Genomic DNA, 14,218 nt, shown 5'->3' on the forward strand with positions numbered 1-14,218 from the left:
GAGCACCTTGGCACAGCACCCACTTTCCTCAGATGCTCTCCCACCACTGTGTTCTCTCCACTCTGATGAGGACACTCATCGATGAGGCTCAGGAAGAGGGTGAGTGGCTTTGTTCCCTTCCAGAAGAACGAGCTGGAGTCCTGCCCACCAGAGGCCTGAACCAGAACATCCTGTCCACCTACTTAAGCGAGTGGAGTGACAGCAAAAAGTGTCCCTGTGCCCTGTGGCAGGGAGGGGCTTGAGGTGGGCAAGTTCCTGCAAATACTGGGCAATGACAGCGGAGACCAAGGTCCTTGGTCTGCGGGTTTGTGGACAGATACTTGTGTTCCTTTGTGGATGCCTGTGATCACCTTTACGACTCCACGGGAGCCATGCTCAGGAATATTAGTAGTGGGATGAAAACACTGAAGAGTGGCGACAGTGCCTCCCACTGGCTGGTTAAACCATCCGCCAGCAGCAGGCTGTGATCAGGTGGCCTGGTGGGGGCATGGCCAGGGGGCGTGGTGGGAGCCCAGCCAGGGGGCGTGGTGGGGGAACGGCCAGAAGGCGTGGTGGGGAAACGGCCAGGGGACGTGGTGGGGCCACGGCCAGGAGGCGTGGTGGGGGCACGGCCATGGGGCGTGGTGGGGGCCCCGGCCAGGGGACGTGGTGGGGGCACGGCCAGGGGGCATGGTGGGGGCACGGACAGGGGGCGTGGTGGGGGCATGGCCAGGGGTCCTGGTAGGGGGATGGCCAGGCCCTGTGCTCGGCCTAACTGGCCGCACAACCTGCTCCCATCTACCTGGGCACGCCCCCAACGAAGAGCTGCAAGGACGTGAATGGAGTACAGAAAACTGCACATGGCTGAGGGTCCAGAGGACCGCCTCTGACGTGCTGGCTCCCAGAATTACAGCTGGAGGAGTGTGTTAAAGGCTTGCTCCAGACCAAGGTGCCCCGTGATCCTGTCGCATGTCATGGAGGTGCTGGTGAGGGTGAAATGACTGATGGGACAGCTCAGGCCCGTCCTCAGCCTGCCATCCAGACAGGGCTCCCTCAGGGATTTCTTAGCGTGCTGGCCCTTGGCCTTGGCAGGGAGGCACCATGCAGGAGGTGGTGGCTCTGGCAGAGAAGCTTAGCCACAGTGGGCCTGCAACCTCACTGTGGCCAGCCCGAGTGGCACAGGGGCTGGCGTCACTCACCACATGTCTCCGTCCTGGATTGTCCGGTCGTTGGGGGCCCCGGCATGTCCATAGTGCAGCACAGCTGAATTCTCACCACTGCAGAGGGAGGGGCGTTCAGTGACCACCCTTGCTCAGCAGCCCCTTCTAGGCTTGCCTACCTCAGCAAGACTGTCCACCCCCCGCAGAGGCTCAGGGACAGGTGGTGCAGGGCTTACAGCACCCCAATCTCTCAGCTCCTGGAGCTGCTATCTATTAGAAGCACCAGACCTTCCCAAATGGGCAGCTTGTGTAAAGAAAATAAATAGGGGGCAAGAGTTGTGGGAAGGGATTCTGAGGAAATCTTTTCATGGTGAATAAAGGAGCGTGAGAGTGGAGGGGCAGGGGCAGTGCTGGGGGCTGCACAGGAGTCCTGGACGGACACAGGAAGCCAGCGGCCTTTCATTCCTCTGCTTGAGAGAGCTTCCCTAGTGAGAGATGTCTTTAAGGGGAAAAAAGGACTTTTAGGTCTAGCCAAAGGAGAGAGGGGAAAAATCCTCCTGGGTGTAATATTTATGGCCCCGTTCGGGAGTCTCTGGAATCATAAAAGTCGAAATAATGATTTTTCTCTCTATCCACCAGAGAAGAACGTTTCTAAGGACTGAGATGTTTGCATGCATTATTCATGTGTTCAGGCGCCGCACATGAGCAGGGAGCGGCCGGCTCCTTACTGGCTGAGAAGGGTCAGCGTGGGCAAATTTGGGGAGCAGTGAGATGAGGTTGGAGAGTAATCTCGGCCCAGCCTTATTACATGTCTGGGCATGTGTGTGTGTAAGGCTGTGCACACCCTATAGGGCTGCAGGACCCTATAGGGCTGCAGGACTCAAGAGGAGTGGCCTGCACTAACGTGTGTGTGTGTGTGTGTGTGTGTGTGCGTGCTTGAGGCTGGGCACATCCTACCAGCGCAGGGCTGCAGGACTCAGGAGAAGCGGCCTGCACTAATCTCCTATGCTGACCACCTTCACCCTTGCAGACTCACGTGTGAACCGGAGGGGAGACTGCAGGGGTTGCTCAGCAGTGGGTGGGCGAGGCTCTCCCTCCCTGACCCCACCCCTGGGCCAGGCCCCCTGTGGAAGCAGGCTGAGTCTTAGGAGGAAGTATGAGGGGAAAGGCGGGGAAGGGGTCCCACCACCAGCTGCCAGCTGGTGCTGGTGACGCAGCTTACCTGCCACAGATGCAAGTGTAGGAGCTGTGGCGCATGCCACCCCGCGAGTAGCAGTAGTGCTCGAAGAGGCTGCAAGAGGAAGGGGCCGCATCACAGTGGAGTCATGCACGTGGGGCAGGCACATGTCCCCACCCGTCTCCTCCACCACAGGCAAATCCTCAGCCTGGGCCAGTTTGGCCAGGCAACATCCTTCGAAGGGGTCTGTGCTGCCCGGAGCCAACCACAGAAGCACAAAGCTCGGCGTGGAGGGAGGGCAGGAGGCTGGAACTGAGGGTCCAGCAGGGCCCAGGAAGCGGCTAGAAGAGCTCACTGGCCTCAAACCTGCCAGGACAGGCTGCCCAGTGCTCAGTGGGCAGACAAGCCCAGGACAGGGGCCTCACACATTTCTGCAGGGCTGGAGAGAGTGCTGCCCTGTAACTCTTGTGTCCGGAGGCCATGCCCCACCTGACCAGCAGGGACTAGAGACACGGGAGGAACACAAGAGACCCAGTGGTCACACTCTCTGGACTGGCCTGAAGAGAGTGAGGGCAGAAAGAGGACAGCAGGCTTCTCTCTCACTAGGACAAACAGTGGCAGCCCCTTTCCTACTACCCCATCAACTCCCACCGAGCAGGGGAGACCAGCAACAAGGTCCGGAGGCAAACAAGCCCCTGGCAGGAGGCATGAAAGAGATGAAGCTTCCAGGAGAGGCGAGGAGTGTGGTGAGCAGGTCCAGGATGACCCAGCCTCCACAGACACAAAGCAGAGGGAACAAACACAGGGTTGATGGAGAGAGGACTATGTCCGCCAAGGCCACCTTGGGCTGATTGTGGCAATGGCTACAGGGTTAGCTACAGAGACTGGTATATGGACAGGCCACATCAAGACCCAGGCAGCTGTGCTCAAACCTGGGGAGTCTCCCCACCTTCTCCCTGCTATATACCCCAGGACCTTTGCACAGGAATGCTTGAAGGGGACCAAGCTGGGCCCCTAGTTCTAGTTCTGTCTTGGTCTCTCAGCACCCCGGGGGCTGGCCTCTGCAGAATATGGCTGAGAGAGAGGCCACAGTGGGGCTGCATTTACTCCCACCTGGAAGCCCTTTGGCTCAACTTAGGGCCCTCAACCTGACCACCTGCCACCAGGCCAGGCCCTCGTCAGTGCCAGGGCTATACCACCTGACATACCTGGGGTGGGCCTGGCACCCTGCACACTCCAGGCCTCCTTTGGAGAATATCTGTGTGGAAGAGTTTAATCTTCTAGGCACTGCAAACACCAATTACACATAATTGTTATGACGGGGTGTTAACTAGTTGTCATGCAGCAGCGGTTCTGCTGTGCGTAACCAGCTTTCAGGCTTGTCTTCCAAACCTCACAGGATAATTGGGTGTCTGCGAGTGAGATATTCCCTCAGCACAAAGAATTTCAGGAACTGCCAAGAGACGCAGGGAGAGCCGCACACGCCCCGCCAGCTGCCCTGGCTGCCTGGTGGGGCTTCTCTGACACCACTCAGTCCCCACGTTGCTCTACAGCTGGCATGTTCTCTCAGAGTGCCCTCAGGGGAGGGGCATGCTCCCTCAAGGCGTACACAGTCCCTGGGGAGCAGGTCCCCTTGGGAGGGGCCACACTGCTTCAGAGAGGAGACACATTTACTTGGGAGGGGACCTGATCCCTGGAGGTGGGGGAGACATGGTTTCTCAGAGGGAGTCATGTTTCCTTGGGGAGGACATGTTCCCTTACAGGGGGTGGAGAATACAACTGAGCGAGTCATGTTTTTTCATATGGGGGTGAGTTCCCTTGGGGGAAGGTGTGTTTCTTTGGAGTGGCAAAAACCAAGCAAGTCCCATGTGTCGAGCTCCAGAGACCTACCCCATGGTTCCTTTGCTTCCGGTCTCAAAACCAGGGCTTCAGACAACCAGAGCCCCCAGAGTGGGCACACACTTGATGGAGATGCTTGAAATGAGGGGCTCCTGCAGCTCTGGTGAGCACAGCACTGCCCCACGAGGCCATTCTTGAGGGCATGTGGATGGCCAAGCCCCGCTGTGACAGGTGACACGTTGAGGCCCAGCCAGGCCAGCCTGGGAGCTTCCAAGAGACAAGCCAGGAGCATTCAGCTGAAGTGGGAGGTGACTTGGGGTGACTCGGGGAAGCGGGCGGGGGCGATGCCCTCACCTAACACCAGGCTCAGAAGCAGGCACTTCAGACCTTGGCTTCAGCTTAAAGAAAAAAGTCATTTGGAGTAAAAGGCTCAGCTTATCAAAAGCACTCAATTAAGGAGTGGCTGACCCAATTTTCACCTGCAAATTGCAGCCTGTTCTCTTCTGCCAGCCACGCTAGTGTTCTCCACACCTGTAGAAAAGGCGCAGAAAAGACGAGAACTCCATGTGCCAGAAAACCATGCTAGCCTCAAAAGAGCTCAGAATTCTGGAAAATTGGACCTGAGTGTCTCATTCTGTTTTGAATTATCTTTCCTGACACAATGTCAGAGAGCAAGCTGGTGCTTTGGTGACAATGACAGGTGGGCACAGCAAGAGACTCAGGGTGTCCGCGGAGAGTTTTGAGGCTGACACATGGTCAACTTTCAGGGACTAGATACTCTAAACAGGGCAGCACAGTGGACGTGAGACAGTACATGGCTCCAGTAACACGTGGTGAGAGATGAGAGGGGCTAAGATCACCAGGAACAAGTACAGATAAAGAACAGACTGCAGCTGAACAACAGAGAGCCCATCTTCTAGCTCACAGACCACGGCTGTAGAGGCACAGGTAATAAAGACGCCTCTATACTTCTGTGAGAGGAACCCCAATGGTACAAGGCCAAAGAGCTCAGCTGCTAACCCAAAAGTCAGTGGTTCAAAACCACCAGCTGCTCTGCAGAAATGGGGCAAGTGGTGAGCTGGATGTGGGGGGATCCAGTAGAATTATAACCATACAGGGCTAGCTATTGACTAACCAAAGTCTACGGTCAAATTCTGCTGTAGGCTGTCAGCCCAAGAACAATAAACAAGTTGATGGTGCATGTCATGGATTGCATGCTGGTCCCCAAAATATGGGTTGGCTTGGTTCGGCCTGGAATCTCGGTACCATGTGATTACCTCATATGTTGTAAATGATAGATGGAGGAAAGATTGAAGTTAACAATTTCATCCTACTTGGATCTGCAATCAACACTCTTGGCTCCAGCACTCATGAATTCAAAAGTTGCTTTAGGAAGTGCTGTCAAGGACCTCTCAAGAGTGCTGAAGAGCAAAAATATCAGTCTAGAGACTAAGGTGCACCTGAGCCAGGCCACGATCTTCTCAATTGCTTGCTACGCACCAAAGAGCTGGACAATGACTAAGGAAGACAGAAGAAGAACTGATGCCTCTGAGCTGTGGTGCTAAAGAGCGGTGAACATACATACATCCATACCATGGACTGCCAAGAGAACAAACAGGTCTGTCCTGGAAATGGTGCAACCTTGACGGCAAGGATTCTGAAACTCCATCTCACTTACTCTGCGCATGTTGCCAGGAGAAGTCCTTGGAGAAGGACATCATGCTTGGGGTCAGCACAGGACAGGAAAACCCTGGATGAGATAGACTGACAATGACTGTGGCAATGGGGTCAGGATTGTCAGAGATGGTGAGACAGGCTCAGGACAGGGGACGGTTCAGAGCTCCTGTTTACAGGGTCATATGAGTCACAGTTGACTAGATCACACGTAACAACAACATGATGTCAACAGGGAGCTCTGGTGGCCTAGCTGTGCTGTCAACCCAAAGTCAGGTGGATGAACCTACCAGCTACTTCAAAGGAGAAAGATGAGCAATCCCCTCCCGTGTGACTTACAACTTCTGAAAACCTACTGGGGGTCGGCTATGATTAAGTTCTGGTCAACACAATAACATGATGCCAAGGAGGCAGGGTTCGAGGCAGCTGTGTAATGATGGACTCATCCCCCATGATGTGACCTGAGGTGTCATCAGCCAATCAGTTGGGGGATTAGGGTGAGATGCAACATCCTTAGTTAGGTCACAGGCTTGAACTAGTATCAGGGGAGCTTCCCCGGAGTGCCGTCTGCATCAGCTTTTGGCTTACAAGAGGTAAAAGGAAAATGGACAGGCCGAGAGAGGGGAGCTCAGTGTCATCAAGAAAGGACAGCTGGCTTTGTAAGCAGTATAAAATTATTATTTTATTTTTTTTAAAGATAGAAGGAAAGGGTTGCTGGGAGTGGAGGGCATCCTTTGGAGCAGGGCTCCAGTGCTGGGAAATCCCTTGAACCGAGAGACACAGGAGGAAAGCCTTTCCCTGGAGCTAGCACTTTGTATTCTGATTTCTAGCTTCTTCAACTGTAAGGGCATAAATGTCTGCTGGAAGCCATCCACCTGTGGCATTTTTGTTACAGCAGCACTAGATGACCAAGATAGCAGATTACCTAGACAGCAACTCCAAACACTTAAGGTGCTACCTACAAACGGAGCTGAGTCCATAAAAATGGAGGAAACTGGGTCAGAAAGGAAGATGAAGCCATCAACCAGTCTTCGAAAGCTAGAGTCCTGGGCTTTAAAGGTTGCGTTGTTGTTGTTGTGTGCCACAGAGTTGGAACGGAGCCCTTGCACTGTCCAGTGGGTTTTCAGAGGCATAGGAGGAGCCTGCCCATCTGGAATAGATTGCACACATACATGTGTACACACACATGCACGCACACCCAGATCGGCCGCCTGTGCAGTGCTGCACCCTCTGCAAAAGGGTGAACTTGAAGACAAAACCATTACAATTGCGAGGAGGCAACAAGCAAGTTTCCTGGGGTCTATGAGACTCAAGTACATTTCAGGTTCCAGTCTGGAACCTCGTGGAGGTATGGAACCTCGGAGCCAGGAATTAACAAACACCTGACCCCAGGCTGGTGCTACCTGGAGCCAAGCAGGAGATGTGCCCTCAACTCAGGCTGGTTGGGATCTGCATGGATACCATCTCTCTCTCTCTCACAAACACACACCCCACCTCAAAACCCAAAATGATAAAACACACAATAGTTGCCAAGAGCTATCAGACACAATCAACTGCAGGCTGAGACCCCAGTGGGCCTCTGATAATAGGATCATCAGACAGAGACTAGGAACACGTATAAAATAATAACTAACAGCTCAAAGTAAAGCATGAGGGGCGGGGGGCGGGGGGGGGAAGAAGCAGGCACATTTTAACAAGAATCAAATAAAACCTCTAGAAATAAACAATATGCCCATAAGAGGGCAGGAGAGAAAGACACACAGGCAGAGTGTCACCTGTGAGCCATCGCTTACCTACTCATGTGACAGATCTGCAACTGTCACATGCAGCCCAAGTGACATGCTTGGTCTAACCACCTCCTGACTCCTGCTCACCTGGGAGGGGAATGAGAGGGGGGACACTCCACCAGGCTCATGGCCCAGCTCCCACCGTCCTCCCAGTGGCAGGGAGACACTATATCCCACAGACATCCCTATCACTCTGTGGTCCCTCAAGAGCTTCCCACATATCCATCCATCTAACAAATACCCATGCATATAAATTTCTCCCAAGACTCTGGTGGAGAAAGCTTTGTATTCCAGCAGAAATGAGAACTCTTATAAGCTGGGAGACGCTGTGCTGTGAATAACAGTGATGGAGTTGCTGTGACGACAGAGGGGGCTGGTGCATTTGCCAGGGCCGAAGATGAAGGATGGGGATGGGACAGCAGTCTGCAGGAAGGATCTCTGGGCCTCCCCCAGGGAACAGCAAATCAGCTCCCGATCAGAGCACTCCTCGATACAAAACCCCGCCCTGGCCCTACGGAGGTTATCATCCACCAAGCAGATAAATCCAGCCCCATAGACACGAGAGCTGCCCAAGATAATGGCAGAGGGCTGCCCTGGGCAGCAAGTGCCAACAAGGGTACGGGCACGTGCTACCTGCACAGGCCAGGAAGGGTCCAGAGAGGCCAGCAAGGTTAAGCTTCTGCACATCATTCCTACTTATCACGTTGTTTCAAAGCATCTCAGGTCCCCACGGGTACAGGAGGCAGGCCAGGTTGGGGAAGCCACAACTGGAAGGACCATGGAAGGAACAGTGAGAGGACAGTGGAGCTCAGGGGCTTGGACACGGGGTACAGAGTGGGACAGAGCATGAAGTCAAGGACTTTGGAACAACCTGTAAGCCTTCTTGGGGCAGGAGCAGAGGCTCTGCCTTCCTCACTGCATTCCTGGGCGGGTAACGTCTTGCTCTCTCTGGGGGCCTTTGACAACTCAGCACTGAGGTGCCTCTCCTATTCCAGACACCCCCCTGCAGTCCCTCCTGGGACCCACAACCCATGCACCTTGCCTCAGGAAAACTGTTCAACACAGCCTCAGGCCAAATCCCAGCCCTGCCACCTACTGTGCCTCAGTTTCCTCATCAGTCAAATAGGACTAATTACAGTACCTTCCTCACATGCCCACTGTGGAGGAGTGCCCGATTCACGGGAGGGATGAGCGTGGCCTGCATGACCACCACAGACAGGACGCAGCAGCCACTGCTGTAATGGCTCTGAGGAGCCGAGCAGAGTCTACACAACAGGATCCCCGGATCTTTTGTTCAAAGGACAGGGAGGGTGGTCACAGGCCCCAGCCCTCGGCTTTGAGCAGCAGCCTCTCTGCATCTCATCAAAACCAGACAGAACCTGGGCAGATGTGCCCCGGGCACCTCAAAAGAGTGCTCTCGCGAAGCATGCTCTCTGAGGCCTCAGATGCCAGTCGTGGTACCTGTGGCTCTCCGCCAGGCCTCGTGCAGGCTGAGGCATGTGGGGTACCTTCAGGGGTCTCCCGGAGAAAGCCCTGGTGTGCTGTGCCAGCTCCCAGCATCAACCCACAGACCAGTGGACTCCAGGCCGAAGCTCAGCCACCCTCCTCGCCGGTGCTGAGCGACACACCACCTCCTCCATGACGGACCTGGGCTTTCACAAAAGGGGGCCAGACAGGAGTCAAACACTGTGTTTATGTACTTGGCTCAGTACTGACTGACTTTCAGGGCACCTGATTTGATGAACTACTGCTACCTTTTCTGGGTATAAACAGCCAACTTTTCATATTAAGGAAAGGATTACCCTGGAAAAACCAGTCTGAGCCCCACCTCAGGTCTGAGTGGGGTTTTTCCCTGAGTCCGAATCAGAAGCAGGGGCAATTACAGAGGAATTGAGGCTGACTCCTGAGGAGGTGTTTCTATCAGAAGAGGGAGAATTGATTTCACATGGAATGGAACCACTGTCATATGAATGCAAATTCCCTGGAAAGACGAGCACCATTCCACTTCTGTCTTCTGGGGTGAACAGGGGTCACCAGAAGGTACCTGGCTACAGAGCCTCCTGATCCCTGTCATTGGCACAGTAGGGTAGCACCAGTGACCTGTTCAGGGCTCAGGCCAAACTCCTCAGAGGCCCAGCCCCTTGTACACTCTCTGCGAGCCTTCTGAGGGGACAGTGTGGACTCAGCTTTCCTCTCGGCCCACGCCCCCACTCCCTGCCCCTTCCTCAGGCGGTCGGGTGAACAGAGAGTGAGGGCAGAGCCACCGCTGACGCTCCAAGCACATCTTATATGTGCAGTTAGCATCCCGGGTATGTCATTGAGACCAGGCTAATTTAAAGCCTTCAATCAATGCCAGAAAGATGTTACTGATGAAGGTGGTGTTAGCTGAAGGCTACCTGGTGTCACAGCGCTGCTTGCACGGGGCACCCCGCGAGAACTCGGGCTCTCACAGTATCTGCAGGATTGCCTTCCTATTTCCTGCAGCTTCCTTTGCTTGCTGGGGCTCCCCAAGTATCCTCATTCCTCTCCCAGCCCACTCCAGTCCTGGCCCTCGCCTGAAACTGACCACTCAGACCTGCCGCAGGTCCAGTGTAACCACAGGCTATGGGGGCTTCTATGTTGGCCTGTATGGGCCAACTCCACATAGCCAACACGTGACAGAACCCCTCGAGCCCTGCCCCCTGCCCAGGATACTCTCCTACGTGGCACAGCTGCCAGGGCCTCCCCAGCGAAGCTCCCCTTATTGTAGGGGAAGGGGTCAGTAAAGCTATGGGAAATACACAGAACCGAGTTCAGTCCACACCATGTTACCTGCACAGTTTCTAAATCAAGCGCAGGTAAAGCAGCCCATAAAAAACAGACAACCATTTTTGCAGCATTTAACATTCAGGACCATAGTTTGAACCACATGCCTTTGAACTGCAGCACAGGTTCTTACTACTAGGCTACCAGAAGTCCCTGAAAGTATTTCACTACTAATAAAGAGCTTGGCGTGTGGTATGTTCTTTAGAGCTGAGGTCCTTGTGTTGGGGAACCTCCTCGATACAGGAGAGAAAAAGATGACATGGGACAGTACCAGTATAGCAGTAGCAGTTAAGACTGGTAGAAACTGGGAGACCAGTGTGACAGGTGGGATGGTTGGCTTGTGGAGCGAGAAAGCTGAGTGGTTTGGGGCTGGAAGCTTGCTGATGGAGTGCCTCCAGGCACTTAGTTTAGCGGAGTTCAAGTACCTTTAACACTTGCCCAAGCAAAGCATGGCTCAAGAGTGAGGCCTGATGGCAGTGGCCAGGCAAAAAGAGCCATCTGGTTCTGGGTAAGGCCAAGAAGGACCCTAGAATTGTCTGGTTTGAGCTGCCATGACTGAAGAACAATCCTGTTGCCTGAGTTGTATCCTGTTACTTTCAAAGTTGATCTTGATTCTGAGTTGCAGACTCTTACCTTCCCTAATAAGCCTACTAACTCCAAGTACGGTCTGAGCTCTGTGTAGCCACTGCAACAGATCACTGAATGCAGCGGAGAAGCAGAGCGTCTTGGGGAGGATGGCTGAGGTCAGAATGGGTGCAAAAGCTGGAGAGTGGCAGTCAGTCCACCTTGTAGGAATCATTCTCCCCACCTGTGAGTATTGACAGGCTTGGACACTGCTAGACTATAGGCTGGTTTACACAACACCAGAAAAATTCAAAGTAGAGATCCGATTCCTTCGGACTGATGGAAATGTTTTAAAATAAGCAGCTGTCATGGTTGCACAACTCTGTGAATGGAAATAATGTCACTGAATCACATACCTGAAAATGGTTAAAATGGAAAATCCTATATGTATATTTAACCACATGTCTTCTCTTGACCCTGGTGCTCTGTAAAGCCTCAGGTTCTGTCAGTGGGGGTTAGGGGAGCTCCTGGGACAGCAGGAGTTGTTGGGAGGACTGAAAGGGACCATGGCGGGGAAAGCTCAGAGTTCCCTTGGTACTGAGGATGGCCACCACTCCTGCCATTATTCCTGTGTCCTGGGCCCAATCAGAGCCTGAAGGCATGTGCAAGGCTCAGAGGCCTGTGCTGGGGGCAGGCTGAAGAGGCCCCTGTGTGTCTCAGGGCAAGTGCCCCAGGCTGGCCTGCAGAAAGCAGGAGCTGGTGCCCTAAGAGGGAGACTGCACCAATCGGAAGCAAGGACAGCTGCAGAGGCTGGAGCAAAGACAAGGCACCTCTCACCCTCCCTCACCCTCCCTCCAAGAGCAGCCGCTACCAAGGTAGGAGATAATTAGCATTTTAATTGTGTAATTGGGAATTCTAAATTGCCTATCTTGTATTAAGCATAACTGAGGACATAGCATGACATTCAATTAACAAATCTCCCCCTTTATTTGTGACACGCCTGATTAGGTTGAGTTTTTGAGTGCCCCAGCATCAGTTACCGGATGAAACACTATCTCCTCCTTAGCTGTCAAAACCTTGGCTGCCTCAGACTGCTAATCGGCTGGAGATGTGTTCGCAGATGAGAGCGCAAAAATCCTCTGCATAAAGAAAAAAGAAAAACCACTCACAAGCCAGAGAAAACCTCCATGAAATATTTTGGTGGCCGTACTCCTGGACTTTGAGCATAAACAGATTTTTTTTTTTAAATGACTGTCAGGGAACTAGCACTCACAGACAGAAAAGGATTTGAGGATGAAGGGTCTAGAGTCCAATAAGCTTTTACAAACTGAGCACACCCACCTGGCAGCCCCTCATGTCCCCTCCCCCCTGGGCAGCTGAGTTCTAACACTGCAGATCATTAGTTCTGCCTCTGTCTGAGCTTCTTGTATGAATTCTCTCTCCCCCTCTCACTCTCTGTGTGTGTGTGTGTGTGTGTGTGTGTGTGTGTGTACAAGCTGAGTGGCTGTGGGACAGTTGTGCTCCCTCGTCCTCCCTGCAAGGTGAGCACAAGCAAGGTACACCTTCCCACGCCTCTGCAGGTGGACGTGCAGGATGTTTCCAGAACTGCACTGTGTGGACATGCTCATCTGTCCTTCAGGGCCACGTGTGCACACATCTCTGTTGAGCTCAGGGCAAGGATGGGAAATGCTGTGTCACAGGATGTGTACGGAGGTTCAGTGTTAGTTGATAAAGCCACTTTTTCCAAGTGGTTGTATCAACTGATTCACCTTCTTGTAACTTCCTCAGCTCATTTGGGGAGACATTTTCCCCGTCAACAAATACACTCTGATACTTTTCTTTTAACTCTTTACTGCAAATGGTGGCAAAATGTGTTTTTAAACACAGCCATCAATTTAAAAGCATGCGGCAACATGTTAAATACTGCCACTGAGTCCTGCACAGGACCATGTCTCTCAGCAAAGCTGGATCTGTCCTCCTATAACACCCCGATGGCTGTGATGGAGCCAAGTTAGCCCCCCTGATTCCAACCTCATCCCTTTAGAATTATCTTCCCCACAGAGAGAAGTGTTTACAGTTTAATTTGGATCTCACGGCTCACAAGACTCCTCAGTCAAATCGACCCCTTCGCATTAGCAGCCACCGCTGGTCCTCATGACCAGATCAGGGTCATAAGGCAACATCATGATAGATGGAGAAAGTTTGAAACTGTCAACAACTTCAGCTTAGGTGGATCCACAACCCCACACCCTAGGTACCAGCAGTTAGGAGATTAGGAGACGTATTGCACTGGGAAAGTCTGCAGACAGAGACCTCGCCCACATACTGAAGAGCAATGACATCATTTGGAGGACTAAACTGTGCCTGATTCAGGCCAGGCCTTTTCAATCTCTGGCTATGCATCCAGGAGCTGGACATGAATAAGGATGACAGAAGAACTGATGGCTTTGAGTTGCAGTGTTGGAGAAGAGCACTGGATATCCCACAGACAGCCAAAAGAACAACCAGAGAGAAGGTACAGCCAGAGTACTCCTCGGAGGCAAAGATGTGAAAGTTCCATCTCATATGCTCTGGGCATATTGCTAGGGGAGCCTATTTCTTGGAGAGGGACATGGTTCTTGGAAAGGTGAAGGGACGGGGAAAGAGAGGAAGACCCTCAACTAGATGGACTGACACAGTGACAGGAGCAATGCCAGAGATTGTCAGCGTGGCACAGGATAGGAGGGTTCAGCTCTGATGTTGCCAGGGTTACTATGAGTTGTATTAGACTCAACGGCACCTAACAACAACAACGGATCCTCATCTTTCTGGTCTTCTCTCAGTTGACCTCTCTGCCACGCCTGGAATGCCAGGCAGGCTCCCTTGTAATGGCCACCAAATGCACCATTCTCTATGCGGAGCATCTTCCCAGATTCAAAGCTTGTTCCCTCACCTCCAACGTCTTCACCTCAGGGGAGACCTGTCCTGAGCCCCCTCCTCTTCTCACCACCATCTGGCTAATCTATTCATCCATCCATCCATCCATCCATCCATCCATCCATCCATCCATCCACCCACTCACCCCTCCATCCTCCGACTCACCCCTCCATCCTCCCACTCACCCCTCCATCCATCCACTCACCCCTCCATCCATCCACTCACCCCTCCATCCATCCACTCACCCCTCCATCCACCCACTCACCCCTCCATCCTCCCACTCACCCCTCCATCCACCCAACCCTCCATCCATCCAC

General features: G+C 53.2%; 1 protein-coding gene across 1 annotated transcript in view; it reads right to left on the minus strand.

The window, feature by feature from the left end:
- PEPD (peptidase D) overlaps positions 1-14,218 on the minus strand; it is a 161,167-nt gene that overhangs the window by 22,128 nt on the left and 124,821 nt on the right. The window contains exons 10-11 of the mRNA XM_006887875.1: positions 2,362-2,430; positions 1,179-1,256 (exon numbers count right to left, since the gene is read on the minus strand). Of these exons, the coding sequence (XP_006887937.1) occupies positions 1,179-1,256; positions 2,362-2,430 (147 nt within the window). The remainder of the gene's footprint in view (positions 1-1,178; positions 1,257-2,361; positions 2,431-14,218) is intronic.

This window comes from Elephantulus edwardii, unplaced genomic scaffold, assembly GCF_000299155.1.
Source record: "Elephantulus edwardii isolate Elephantulus edwardi_28Jun2011 unplaced genomic scaffold, EleEdw1.0 scaffold00062, whole genome shotgun sequence".
Taxonomy (NCBI): domain Eukaryota; kingdom Metazoa; phylum Chordata; class Mammalia; order Macroscelidea; family Macroscelididae; genus Elephantulus; species Elephantulus edwardii.